The following is a 14,244-nucleotide window of genomic DNA, read 5'->3' as shown; positions in this document are numbered from 1 at the left end:
GCGGGGGATTGTGGAGGCCAGGTCATCTGATGCAGCACTCGATCACTCTCCTTCTTGGTCAAATAGCCCTTACACAGCCTGGAGATGTGTTTGGATCATTGTCCTGTTGAAAAACAAATGATAGTCCCACTAAGCCCAAACCAGATGGGATGGCGTATCGCAGCAGAATGCTGTGGTAGCCATGCTGGTTAAGTGTGCCTTGAATTCGAAATAAATCACTGACTGTGTCACCAGCAAAGCACCCCCACACCACCTCTTCCATGCTTCATGTGGGAAATACACATGCGGATATCATCCGTTCACCTACTCTGCATCTCACAAAGACACAGCAGTTACAAATGTCAAATTTCCACCAGTCTGATGTCCATTGCTCGGGTTTCTTGGCCAAAGCAAGTCTCTTCTTCTTATTGGTGTCCTTTAGTAGTGGTTTCTTTGCAGCAATTAGACCATGAAGGCCTAATTAAGGCAGTCTCCTCTGAACAGTTGATGTGCTTGTTACTTGAATTCTGTGAAGCATTTATTTGGACTGCAATCTGGCATACAGTTAACTCTATTGAATGTATCCTCTGCAGCAGAGGTAACTCTGGGTCTTCCTTTCCTGTGGCGGTCCTCATGAGAGCCAGTTCCATCATAGCGCTTGTTGGTTTTTGCGAATGCACTTGAAGAAACTCTTAAAGTTCTTGACATTTTCCAGATTAAGACATGAAGGTCAGTCAAAGTAATGATGGACTGTCATTTCTCTGCTTATTTGAGCTGTTCTTGACATTTACCCTATTTGGTAAAAGACTATCTTCTGTATACCACCCCTACCTTGTCACAACACAACTGATTGGAATTTATTAATGTGTTTGAGACAATGAACTTAACAAGGTACACCTGTTAATTGAAATGCATTCCAGGTGACCTCATGAAGCTGCCTGAGAGAATGCCAAGAGTGTGTAAAGCGGTCATCAAGGCAAAGTGTGGCTACTTCAGAACAAGAATGTGAAAAATCTCCTAAAATATATTTAACACTATTGGTTACTACATAATTCCATGTGTTATTTCATAGTTTTGATGTCTTCACTAATATTCTACAATGTAGAAAATAGTAAAAATAAATTAAAACCCTGGAATGAGTAGGTGTCCTACATTTTGACTGGTACTGTACATATCCAAACCAGAAGCCATGGATTACAGGCATAATCTGCACCGAGCGAAAAGCTAGAGCGGCAGCTTTCAAGGAGCGGGACACTAGTCTGGATGCTTATAAGAAATCCCGCTATGCCCTCAGATGAACCATGAAACAGGCAAAGCGTCAATACCGAACAAAGGTTGAATCCTACTACACCGGCTCTGACGCTCGTCGGATGTGGCAGGGTTTACGGACTACAAAGGGAAACACAGCCGCGAGCTGCGAAATGATGCACGCTTACCTTTTATGCTCGCTTCAAGGCAAGCAACACTAAAGCACATGAGAGCACCAGCTGTTCCGGACGAATGTGTGATCACGCTCTCCGTAGCCGATGTGAGCAAGACATTTAAACAAGTCAACATTCACAATGCCGTGGGGCCAGACGGATTACCAGGGCATGTACTCAGTGCATGCGCGTGTAACAGTATAATTTTAGACCTCGCCCATACCCGGGCGCGAACCAGGGACCTTCCGCACACATCAACAGTCACCCTCGAAGCATCGTTACCCATCGCTCCACAAAAGCCGCGGCCCTTGCAGAGCAAGGGGAACTACTACTTCAAGGTCTCAGAGCAAGTGACGTCACTGATTGAAACGCTATTTAGCGCCCACGCTAACTGAGCTAGCCGTTTCACATCCGTTACACTCACCCCCCTTTTGACCTTCCTCCTTTTTCCGCAGCAACCAGTAATCCGGGTCAACAGCATCAATGAAACAGTATAATTTTAGACGTCCCCTCGCCCATACCCGGGCACGAACCAGGGACCTTCTGCACACATCAACAGTCACCCTCGAAGCATCGTTACCCATCGCTCCACAAAAGCCGCAGCCCTTGCAGAGCAAGGGGAACTACTACTTCAAGGTCTCAGAGCAAGTGACGTCACTGATTGAAACGCTATTTAGCGCCCACGCTAACTAAGCTAGCCGTTTCACATCCGTTACACGCGGACCAACTGGCAAGTGTCTTCACTGACATTTTCAACCTCTCCCTGACCGAGTCTAATAACTACATGTTGCAAGCAGACCACCATAGTCCCTGTGCCTAAATGACTACCGCCCCGTAGCACTGGGCTAGCCATGGCTCACATCAACACCATCATCCCAGAAACCTGAGACCCACTCCAATTTCCAACAGATCCACAGATGACGCAATCTCAATCGCACTCAACACTGACCTTTCCCACCTGGACAAAAGGAACACCTATGTGAGAATGCTGTTCATTGACTACAGCTCGCTCAGTGATCAACACCATAGTGCCCACAAAGCTCCTCACTAAGCTAAGGACCCTGGGACTAAACACCTCCCTCTGCAACTGGATCCCGTACTACCTGACGGGCTGCCCCCAGGTGGTAAGGGTAGGCAACAACACGTCTGCCACGCTGATCCTCAACACCGGGGCCCCTCAGGGGTGCATGCTTAGTCCTGTACTCCCTGTTCACCCACAACTTCAGGGCCAAACACAACTCCAACACCATCCTTAAGTTTGCTGATGACAACAGTGGTAGGCCTGATCACTGACAACCATGAGACAGCCTATAGGTAGGAGGTCAGAGACCTGGCATTGTGGAGCCAGGACAACAACCTCTCCCTCAATGTGAGCAAGACAAAAGAGCTGTTTGTGGACTACAGGAAAAGGAGGGCCGAACAGGCCCCCATTAACGTTGACAGGGCTGTAGTGGAGCGGGTTGAGAGTTTCAAGTTCCTTGGTGTCCACATCACCCTCAGGAGACTGAAAAGATTTGGGATGGGTCCCCAGATCCTCAAAAAGTTGTACAGCTGCAGTATCATGAGCATCCTGACCGGTTGCGCCACCACCTGTTATGCTAACTGCCATCCAGGACTAATATACTAGGCGGTGTCAGAAAAAAGTATCCTAAACTAAATATAAGTGTTGATATTAGTTATGTTTATGTATTTCAAAAACCTTTAAGACTTTTTCTGGTAGATGTTTTCTAAGAATCCTTTTCCAACTGTTTGACAAGAATGCCTTTTTAAAATAACTCTTTGCTTTTATTTGACATGCTCCTAGAAACCTCACGTTGGTGATCATGGGTCTTTTTACATAGAGCCCGACCAATGTATAGGTTCATCAATATTATCTGCTGATATTGGCCTTTTAGCGCTATATCGGTATTGGCTGATCATTCCACCGATGACCGATTTATAGGAAGAAAAGGCTACACATTTTTTCCCGCGAAACTGCACATCACCATCTTCTGTCTTTTGTGGCACCAATGTAAGGGTTTATGGCAGGGGAAACAGTGTTGCAGTAGTCTAGTGTATGGTGCGGAAATAATGACAAGAGACCCTGGGGAGCTTTGCGTTCACGCTGCCTTAAAGGGAACCGGACTAAGGAATTAAAGCGAACCGAACTCAGACCATCTCTTGATGGTCTCCATTCGGTTCGCTTCGGGGGCTCTTTTGGAGGGGTCTGAGTCTCTTTGGAGTGTTCACACTGCACAAAAATGTAAGCAAACAGCACTGAGTTCACAAAAACTGTCAAAGGGACCAAGTGTGAAAACACCCTTAGGCTCAAATTGTGTTTGTTGATTCTAGCAAATAATTCTACTTCACTGGCTAGCTGAGGGTTTCTCAACTCTGCGATGTAGTTACAACACATCAATGGAGTTGAGTGGTAGACAAGTGTGTGGACTGTATCTCTGACTACGTTGAGTCATTGTCAGTCGATACTTCTAAAATATTCATTCTACCTATGTTTGTCCTCTGTAGCTGTGCGGCTTTGTTTGCTGAAATCTATATATTTTTAATAAACCGTTAATCAAATACAACCACCGACTGTTTCCCCATATCGACTGACAGCGACTCGATGTAGTCGGGAGGTACACTCCGCCCACAGTCATTGCAACCAACTGCAGTGAGATGTAGAGTAAAGCTCTTCACGAATCCACCTGTATGCGAATACCCGAGACCCGATCCTGGACCCGAGAGGATCCGGATCCAGAATTCTAAATAATGTCACAGGTCTGAGTTGGATTTGATATGATCGTCACAGGTCTAAGGTATGTGTATTTTGACTGACTTGTCCGGAAGGATCTGAACGTGACTGCTGCAGTAGAGAGCAAGAGAGAAATGGTATAATTTATGCTGCTGCTCTTGCTTTTTACAAGAGTGAAGCGTGTAGCTTGTTGTTGGCCAATCCATGAGTCATCAAAGCGGCAATAGGCTACAGTCATAGAGCCTCGCTCTGTGTGTTGCAAAAGTAAGAAGATATCTAATCAATGGAAGTGAAAATGACAAAATTATAAGTTAAAGGAGAAGGATAGGCTACAATGACCAAGAGCCAACAAGTAGGCTGCTAGTTAATATTCTGAATGGAGTTATTTGTAACTAGGATTAGAAAGTGCATGCACTGCAGCCTCAGTTAGCCTACCTACCTAACTTCTCACGGTTTGATCCAGTCAAGACCAATACTACGTAATCATACGATGATAAATAATCTAGCTATGGCAGCTATTAGCCTACTATAGCGCGAGTCAGCTTGGTTGGTTGCTGTCTCATCTCTCGCTTTCTCCTCCCCGTGTCACTCGCTCACAGTACGGCCCCTCCCTGCCTGTTAGAGCGGCACATCTCTCCCTCCATCCTCTCCCTTTAATAAAAAAATAAAACAATTCTGCTGCTTCCCTCACTCGGATCGGAACGGGTCTGGATCCAACTAGGTCTAGTTGTCCTCAGGTCCATTTCGGAATGGGTCCAACGTACAATTGTGATGAGGCATATCTGGGAAAGGGTATACAATAATTTCTGCATCATTGGAAAATTTAAAAAATGACACTACCCAGACTCTGCCTAGAGCTGGACATCCAACCAAACAACCTGGCAAAAAGGACTTTGAGGGCCTCCCGGGTGGCGCAGTGGTTAAGGGCGCTGTACTGCAGCGCCAGCTGTGCCATCAGAGTCCCTGGGTTCGCGCCTAGGCTCTGTCGTAACCGGCCGCAATTGGCCTAGCATCGCCCGGGTTAGGGAGGACTTGGTCGGTAGGGGTGTCCTTGTCTCATCGCGCACCAGCGACTCCTGTGGCGGGCTGGGCGCAGTGTGCGCTAACCAAGGTGGCCAGGTGCACGGTGTTTCCTCCGCATTGGTGCGGCTGGCTGCTGTGTTAAGAAGCAGTGCGGCTTGGTTGGGTTGTGTATCGGCGGACGCATGACTTTCAACCTTCGTCTCTCCCAAGCCCGTACGGGAGTTGTAGCGATGAGACAAGATAGTAGCTACAACAACAATACCATGAAATTGGGGAGAAAAAGGGTTTAAAAATTTTTTTTTTTTTAAAAAGGGCCTTTGATCAGGGAGGTGACCAAGAACCCGACTCGGAGAACTACAGAGTTCCTTGGCCGAGATGGGAGAACATGATAAAAGGACGAGATCTCTACAGCACTTCACCAATCTGGGCTTTATGGGAGAATGGCCAGACAGAAGTCACTCCTGAGAAAAAGGCATGACAGCACATCTAGAGTTTACAAAAATGCATGTGAAAGACCGGGCGGGCATAAAAAAAAAATGTAACTCTGACCTGAATGCAAAGCCCATCTAACCGTGAAGCACGGTGGTGGCAGCATCATGCTATGAGGATGCTTTTCAGTGGTAGGGACTGGAAGACTGGTAAGGCTAGAGGGAACAATGTCTGGAGCCAAATACAGACAAATCCTTGATGAGAAACTTCTTCTGAGTGGAAACTACCTTGGAATGTACATATTTGCCCCAGTCTAACAGGACAATTCCCCCAAGCAAGACTGGAATGGCTTCAGAACAAGAATGTGAAAATCCTTGAGAGGCCCAGCCAAAGCCCAGACTTGAATCTCACTGAAAATATGTGGAAAGACTTGAAGATTGCTGTTCACCACCACTCCCCATCACTCTAAAGAGGTTGAGAAAATGTGCCAGGAAAAATGGGGGGAAAATCCCCATATCCAGATATGCAAAGTTTATACACACACTCAAGACGACTCAATGCTGTAAAGGTGCTTCTACGAAGTATTGACTCAGGGGTGTGAATACTTATTTAAATTAGATCTCTATTTCATTCAATACATTTGCTAAAACGTCTAAACATGTTTTCACCTCGTCGTTATGGAGTATTGTGTGTAGATGGGGGAGAAATTATATTGAATCAATTTTGAATTCAGGCTGTAACACAAAGTGTGGAATAAGGCAGGCGCTAGCTAGGTGGTCCACTGATTATACTGCGCTCCAACGTTACTATACTTACATTGCCATGCACGACAGCGTGTTCTCCGTGGAGGATAGCTTTCCCAGGTGCAGACATGATACATTCCTTGATATGCATTCTGATAGCGGGCTAAGTTTTGGTACAGCGAATTTGTTAAGTAAATTATTAGTTGTTAGCAAGGTAACTAGCTGGCTAGCCTCCAGACAATTCGCCAGGAAAACGTTATCTGGCAATTATTAGTGATACGTCAACCACTCCGAATGATGAGGGGTCGTCTATACACAATCCCGATGTATTTTTAAAAGGGATAAAACGTCAGTATGAAGCTGTTGCCACTTAAATAGCTTGCTACAGTAATTATAGTGGAAACATCATGCGACAGTGAACTGTCAACACAACGCAGGCAGCCAGCGGGCCATAGCTCTGCTTCATGTCCAATCAGCGCTAGAGGTGAGATGTACAGATCTTTTGCTAGCCAATCAACATCCTACTCTGTCCCTCGTGCCATTGGTCGTGCGACAAGCTGTCCATCCCACGCACATACGGATACCAGGGATAAACAAGAGGCACAACGCGCGTTTTTATATTATGCAAACATGGCTTCAATGATTACCAAACCATCTCACCTACGTTGTATCCTGACAAGGACTAGCAAATGTTTAGCTGTGACTTGGACAAAGACATCATTTGGATCAGAAAGAAGGTAGCTGTATGGACCATCGCTTCTTATACAAATAGTTGATCTTGTTTGGTAGCTAGCTAGCTATGTGCCATAGTTATTTGACACACAGTTAGCTTACACATCAGTGGAGGCTGATGGGAAGAGCTATAGGAGGACGGGTTCCATTAGTGGATGGAATTGGATAAATGGAACGGAGTCAAACATGTGGTTTGCATAGGTTTTGATACCCTTCATTTATTCTATAACAGCCATTACAGTGAGCCTGTCCTCCTATAGCTCCTCCCATCAGCCTCCTATGCTTCACATGTAACGTTAGTACTAGTCACACAGGTAGTGCAAGAGAATGGGATAAGAAACACACCTGAAATTGTTGTAGATGACGGCTAACTATGCTAGCCAATAATATTGCCTACAGACAGACAGCTGAAATGATCTTGCTTGCACTGATAGCCAAGCTAGCATAAAGCTCTTGGTTATATTTTTCTCCTGTAAAGTTATGCCTCCAAAACTGATGGAGAAAGCAGGATCCCCAAAATATACACTAAAACTGGTGATAAAGGTGAGTATGCAAGCAAGTTATTGCACATCATATGGTGATTTCAACAAGGAACGCTTTGTTTATCGTCTTCCTGTCATTGCCAAAGGTTTCTCTAGCACTTACACTGGAGAGAGAAGACCCAAGGAAGATCATGTGTTTGAAGCATTGGGAACAACAGATGAGTTGTCATCAGCGATAGGGTAATGTGATGTCCATTCCTTCTATTGGGTATTATGCTTTGTTCCTCCTTACTGAATTTATTCACCGTCTTGTGTTGTCTTCTGCAGCTTGGCCAGGGAGTTTTGTATCGACAAAGGCCATACATTCACAGATCAACTGGACAAGGTCTGAGTTGTAACTTTTTCCCGTTCATTTATGGAGAGTAATGACGAACGTTGTCTTGCACTCAACGTTTACCCTTCTAACCCCACAGATTCAGTGTGTCTTACAAGATGTGGGATCCAACATTGCCACACCTCAGTCATCTGCACGAGAAATTCATATAAGTAAATGACTTAGTGTAAATAATTTTGAAGAATCATTCCACACAGCTTACCCGAGTCAATGGTCTTCTCATTGTCCTTATTATACTCTCTCGCACTCCTGTCAACAGAAAAAACTAAGTTCAGTTCCCAACCAGTGGCAGACCTTGAAGGCTGGATTGATGAGTTCACAGAGAAGCTTCCACCACTGACGAACTTCATATTACCTGTAAGCACTCACACACTGGATGAATCTTTTAGAAAACTGAAATGTTATTTAAAACGTGATGTGGAATTGTGAGAGGCTTAGGGGTTCATATTCCAAATACATGAGCTGACAATATGTTCAAGGTAAAACAGCAGGAGGCAGATAAGGTACTGTAATTGTATTTGTGAATCCATGTGTAAAGCAACTCAATGCATGTGTATGGACTTGTACTACAGTGCATTCGGAAAGTATTCACACCCCTTGACTTTTTTCCGCATTTTGTTAGTTTACAGCCTTATTCTAAAATTGATTAAATATTTTCTCTAATCTACACACAATACCCCATAATGACAAAGCAAAAACAGGTTTAGACATTTTTGCAAATGTATAAAAATAAATCACATTTACATAAGTATTCAGATCCTTTAGTCAGTACTTTGTTGAAGCACCTTTGGCAGCTATTACAGCCTCGAGTCTTCTTCAGTGTGACGCTACAAGCTTCGCACACCAGGTATTTGGGGAGTTTATCCCATTCTTCTCTGCAGATCCTCTTAAGCTGCAGATCGGTGTGATGGGGAGCGTCGCTGCACAACTATTTCAGGTCTCTCCAGAGATATTTAGATCGGGTTTAAGTCCGGGCTCTGGCTCGGCCACTCAAGAACATTTAAGACTTGTCCTGAAGCAACTCCTGAGTTGTCTTGGCTGTATGCTTAGTGTCGTTGTCCTGTTGCAAGGTGAACCTTCGCCCCAGTCTGAGGTCCTGAGCGCCCTGGAGAAGGTTTTCATCAAGGATCTCTCTGTACTGTGCTCCGTTCATATTTCCCTCGATCCTGACTAGTCTTCCAGTCCCTGCCTCTGAAAAACATCCCCACAGTTTGATTCTGCCACCACCATGCTTCACTGTAGGGATGATGCCAGGTTTCTTCCAGACGTGACGTTTGGCATTCAGGCCAAATAGTTCAAACTTGGTTTCATCAGACCAGAGAATCTTGTTTCTTATGGTCTTAGTCCTTTAGGTGCCTTTGGGCAAACTCTAAGCTTGCGGTCATGTGCCTTTTGCTGAGGAGTGGCTTCCGTCTGGCCACTCTACCATAAAGGCCTGATTGGTGGAGTGCTGCAGATGGTTGTCCTTCTGGAAGGTTCTCCCATCTCCACAGAGGGAAATCTGGAGCTCGGTCAGGGTTTTTGGTCACCTCCCTGACCAAGGCCCTTCTCCCCCGATTGTTCAGATTGGCCGGGCAACCAGCTCTAGGAAGAGTCTTTGTGGTTCCAAACTTCTTCTATTTAAGAATGATGGAGGCCACTGTGCTCTTGGGGACCTTCAATCCTGCAGACATTTTTTTTGGTACCCTTCCCCAGATCTGTGCCTCGACGTAATCCTGTCTCGGCCCTCTACGGCGCAATTCCATCAACCTCATGGCTTGGTTTCTGTTCTGACGTGCACTGTCAACTGTGGGACCTTATATAGACGTGTGTCCCTTTCCAAATCATGTTCAATCAATTGGGTTTACCACAAGTGGACTACAATCAAGAAACATCAAGGATGATCAATGGAAACAGGATGCACCTGAGCTCAATTTTGAGTCTCATAGCAAAGGGTCCGAATACTTATGTAAATAAGGTATGCTTTTTTTTCTCTTTTCTTTTTTTAGACATTTGCAAAAAATTGCTTCATCATTATGGGGTATTGTGTGTAGATTGAGGAAAAATGTTCATTTTAGAATATAGCTGTAATGTGGGAAAAGTGGAGGGGTCTGAACTTTCTGAATGCACTGTGTATATATTGGTGTTATTCATAAGGACCCTTTTTGGGTGAATACATTGTCTGTGCATATTGGTTTGTGTTTTTATCTTAACTTCTCTGTCCGGTTAGTCTGGAGGAAAGAGCAGTGCGGCCCTCCACATAGCACGGACAGTGTGTCGCAGAGCAGAACGCAGGTGAGTTCCAACGAATCATACGGTTGTTTAGACCCAACACTGTATAACGTTGTGATAGCCCCAGAAACAGCCATAACACTCGTCTTATCTTTCCAGTGTTTCCCCTATTGTGCGGTCAGGTGAGGCCGATCCTGATGTTGCCAAATATTTGAACAGGTATTATCCTTGTATAAATGTGCAGATGTATTATCATGCGTTTAAGGAAGTGGTGTACTCTTGTGAGGTAAATGATTATCAACGTCTTCCCATAGATTGAGCGACTACCTGTTCACAGTGGCCAGGTACACAGCCATGAAAGAAGGCAACGAGGAGACGATCTACAAAAGACCCGAGTGACACACGTCTACACGTGAAAGATCAAACCAGGGACCTTTGTGGAACAACGTTTGTTCTGCTTCTAGGTTGAATTAATCAAGTCATCGGCATTGTTTTATGTGAAAGGCAGTTCGATGGGTCTAAGTTTAAATACTGTATCTCGTGATGGAACTTTTCCTAGATTTCAAATAAACACTTGAATCCAAATTTGACTTCGCTAGAGGCAAAATCTAAACGTACGTACACTACTTTTGCCATGCGGTACTTTTTAAAATGTTGCAACAACCATTTTTGAACAGGATAATAATAAAATGAGGTTTGATTTTGTAATGACGCGCACAAGTTATAATCCTGTATTGTGTATATGAAGCACAGGTTGTATCACAAGAAGCTTTCAATACAATTTCTTTATCAGGTATTTCAGAGAACTGGATGACTAGCTTTTATCACTCGGCATCAGAAAGTACACTTTTCTAATGAAAACAGATGAGACTCCATTTTGAATGATCATAAACCTATATTTGTATAGCATTTCTACAAACTCTTATGCTGTCATCCGATGCTGCAGTAAATAAACTTCTTCCATCATCACATTACCATTATCTTCTACACCTCAACTGTAAAGTGCTGAAGGTCATATTGGAAACCTATTACAACTGGTCCTCAGAACTGTACTGTCGGTTCAGATATCCTCATTTCACACTGGGCTTTCCAACATCTTTTCAACAACTATGGTGGATGTTTAACCAAGCAAGCATAGTACAGCCCGGTCCGGCTCACTACTGTGAAAAGGGCTCTGTCTTCCAACTCACACACCGTCACTATCTGGCACCAGGCCTGGCTTTTCTGGGAAATGCTACTGGCCCAGGTCATAAGAGACAGATTGTGATCCTCGTATGGCGGGTAATGCAGGTGGGTGATTGAGCAGTCATGATTTCCTGTGTGAGAAGCTATTAAAGCTGTAGCACACAGGGTAGGTGCCAGTGTTATGGGTTCCTGTCAAGTGGAGTTTTAAACAAAGATGGAGGATTATTGCACTTAACCCTAATTTGATCCGGGGTCACCGTACTACTATGGCTGACCCTGTAAAGCACATTTCACTTCACCTTTCATGTGTATGTGACAATATGTATTTATTAATTTACTATGGTGCTGCTTACCAGACCTTATTATGGAAGAGTAGATCAAAAGTCCAGGGTTGTGTTCAGTAGGGAGCAAATGTTTTGAAAAAAGGGAGATACTTTTTTGTTGTTGTCCAATAACAAATTTGTTCTGCTACAAAAACAATCTGCTTTAATGAACAAGACCCATGTCTCCGCACTGAGAAGAGATAAAGACCAGAGGCAGCGATCTGACCCAGACTATTTTAGAACCTACCTACTCCCTGAAAAGGCAGGACCACCATCAGGCTCTGCAGGACCCTGTCATTGGAGCAGCGTATAGTATGTGTATAATCAGTGCCATTTCTAGGAACAAGCCCCCCCCTTAGGAAGTCAGTCGTGGTCTCAACTTACTGTTAGTTAAGATTAACCAGTTGAGCTGACAGATGTTTTACACTGTTTAGCTGTGGGTTTCGTCATCAATCTAGCAAGACGGCAATATTTCATTAATGTGCTGTTTCCCCCCTAGAAAGCTATGACCTTTATGTCTGTCTGAGAACAAAAACAACTTTCAACCCATATGATCTACTACACAATAAAATAATAAAACACATACAATATATGATAATACTGCCTCCACTCTTCTGGGAATGCTTTTCACTAGATGTTGGAACACTGCTACAGGGACATGCTTCCATTCCGCCACAAGAGCATTAGTGAGGTCGGGCACTGAGGCCTGGCTCGCAGTCGGCGTTCCAATTCATCCCAAAGGTGTTCGATGGGATTGAGGTCAGGGCTCTGTGCAGGCCAGTCAATTCTTCCACACTGATCTCGACAAACCATTTCTGTATAGACCTCGCTTCGTGCACAGGGACATTGTCATGCTGAAACAGGAAAGGGCCTTCCCCAAACGGTTGCCAAAAAATTGAAAGCACAGAATCGTATAGAATGTATGCTGTAGTGTTAAGATTTCCATTCACTGGAACTAAGGGGACTAGGCCGAACCATGAAAAACAGTCACAGTCCATTATTACTCCTCCACCAAACTTTACAGATGGCACTATGCATTCGGGCAGGTAGTGTTCTCCTGGCATCCGCCAAACCCAGATTCGTCCGTCGGACTGCCAGATGGTGAAACGTCAGTCATCACCCCAGTGAACATGTTTCCACTGCCCCAGAGTCCAAAGGCAGCGAGCGCATGGTGATCTTAGGCTTGTGTGCCGCTGCTCGGCCATAGAAACCCATTTCATGAAGCTCCCGATTAAGTTATTGGGCTGCCGTTGCTCGGTAGTGAATGTTGCAATGCAGGACAGATGATTTTTACACGCTTCAGCACTCGTCCGTCCCGTTCTGTGAGCTTGTGTGGCCTACCACTTAGCGGCTGAGCCGTTGTTTCTCCTAGATGTTGCCAATTTACAATAACAGCACTTACAGTTGACCGGGGCAGCTCTAGCAGGAAAAAAAATATGACAAACTGCGTGTAAAGGTGGCATCCTATGACGGTGCCACATTGAAAGTCAGAGCTTGAGTACGGGCCATTCTACTGCCAATGTTTGTCTATGGAGATTGCATGGCTGTGTGCTCGACTTTATACATCTGTCAGCAACGGGTGTGAATGAAATAGCAAAATCCACTAATTTGAAGGGGTGTTCACATACATTTGTAATGAAATGTACATACATATACATACACACTGAGGGTACAAAACATTAAGAACGCCTTCCTAATATTGAGTTGCACCCCTTTTGCCCTCAGAACAGCCTCAATTCGTTGGGGCATGGACTCTACAAGGTGTTGAAATCATTCCACAGGGATGCTGTCCCATGTTGACTCCAATGCCTCCCACAATTGTGTCAAGTTGGCTGGATGTCCTTTGGGTGGTTGACCATTTTTGATACACACAGGAAACTGTTCAGCATTGCAGTTCTTGACACAAACCGGTGCCCCTGGCACCTACAACCATACCCAGTTGCCCATTCATCCTCCACACATTCTAAAAGATAAGTCTTCATGCAGGGCTCCCCCAGCCTGGTCCTGCAACACATAGACAAAAGCCAGTGTATTCTTATGTGTAAACCAAACAAGTTGTTGTTACTGTAGTAGTCCATAACAAATCATAATTCAGTATGCCTTCTGCATGTCAGGTGACCATTACTCTTGCATGCATAGCAGGCTCTTGCTTTCCCACTAATGCTGTAGAATGTTTACCTCTCAAACAGGCTTTAAAAAAAAAAAAATATATATATATATATATAAATAAGCCTGCTGAAAAAGTGTATACTAAACAGAGGACAGACCCTGGGCAGTAAGCATACCATTAAACCCCCAGTATCAGAGGGAAATGACTTAAAATCAGGCAATGCAAGTAAACCAGTCACAGATGTGATAAAGAAATTCAAGTTGTTCGATCCTGTCTCCTTAACTTTCTGAAAGTAATTTTGATCTCAACGATGAACAATGTCCTTAAGTTTGAGAAACAAAAGTAAATCAATAAATCATTGCAGATTGGTAGTAATAACAAAGTAATTAATGTGAACTTTGACAGCGAATTGATGCGTCTGACTAGTTTTAATGCACTTACCTCCGCAAAGCTGTGAACCAGCGCGTTGGAGAAGGACTTG

The 14,244-nt window shown here is 44.4% G+C and overlaps 2 protein-coding genes across 2 annotated transcripts in view; one reads left to right on the top strand and one right to left on the bottom strand.

Annotated features, from left to right (window-relative positions):
- Positions 1-6,819, bottom strand: part of mvk (mevalonate kinase) — a 28,197-nt gene extending 21,378 nt beyond the window's left edge. Inside the window, exon 1 of the mRNA XM_036935558.2 lies at positions 6,400-6,819. Coding sequence (XP_036791453.2) covers positions 6,400-6,477 — 78 coding nt within the window. The 5' untranslated portion in view covers positions 6,478-6,819. The remainder of the gene's footprint in view (positions 1-6,399) is intronic.
- A 34-nt stretch (positions 6,820-6,853) lies between these two features.
- Positions 6,854-11,112, top strand: mmab (metabolism of cobalamin associated B). The gene is made up of 9 exons (XM_021621001.3): positions 6,854-7,063; positions 7,537-7,601; positions 7,687-7,780; positions 7,868-7,925; positions 8,014-8,086; positions 8,194-8,291; positions 10,144-10,208; positions 10,305-10,364; positions 10,460-11,112. The coding sequence occupies exons 1-9, from the start codon at positions 6,957-6,959 to the stop codon at positions 10,542-10,544; spliced, it is 705 nt and encodes a 234-aa protein (XP_021476676.3). The 5' UTR covers positions 6,854-6,956; the 3' UTR covers positions 10,545-11,112.
- The last annotated feature ends 3,132 nt before the right edge of the window (positions 11,113-14,244 follow it).

Source organism: Oncorhynchus mykiss, chromosome 11 (genome assembly GCF_057628025.1).
Source record: "Oncorhynchus mykiss isolate SJ-2025 chromosome 11, ASM5762802v1, whole genome shotgun sequence".
Classification (NCBI taxonomy): Eukaryota; Metazoa; Chordata; class Actinopteri; order Salmoniformes; family Salmonidae; genus Oncorhynchus; species Oncorhynchus mykiss.
The sequence above is the reverse complement of the archived record's forward strand: the minus strand, read 5'-3'. Positions and strand labels throughout refer to the sequence as shown.

Bases quoted from the DNA above. Each gene is read 5' to 3' on its own strand.
- mmab (XM_021621001.3), top strand. From the start codon at position 6,957: ATGGCTTCAATGATTACCAAACCATCTCACCTACGTTGTATCCTGACA. The intron at 8,087-8,193 runs GTAAATGACTTA...TCCTGTCAACAG, and splicing joins TGCACGAGAAATTCATATAA to AAAAAACTAAGTTCAGTTCC. The intron at 8,292-10,143 runs GTAAGCACTCAC...CTGTCCGGTTAG, and splicing joins TGACGAACTTCATATTACCT to TCTGGAGGAAAGAGCAGTGC.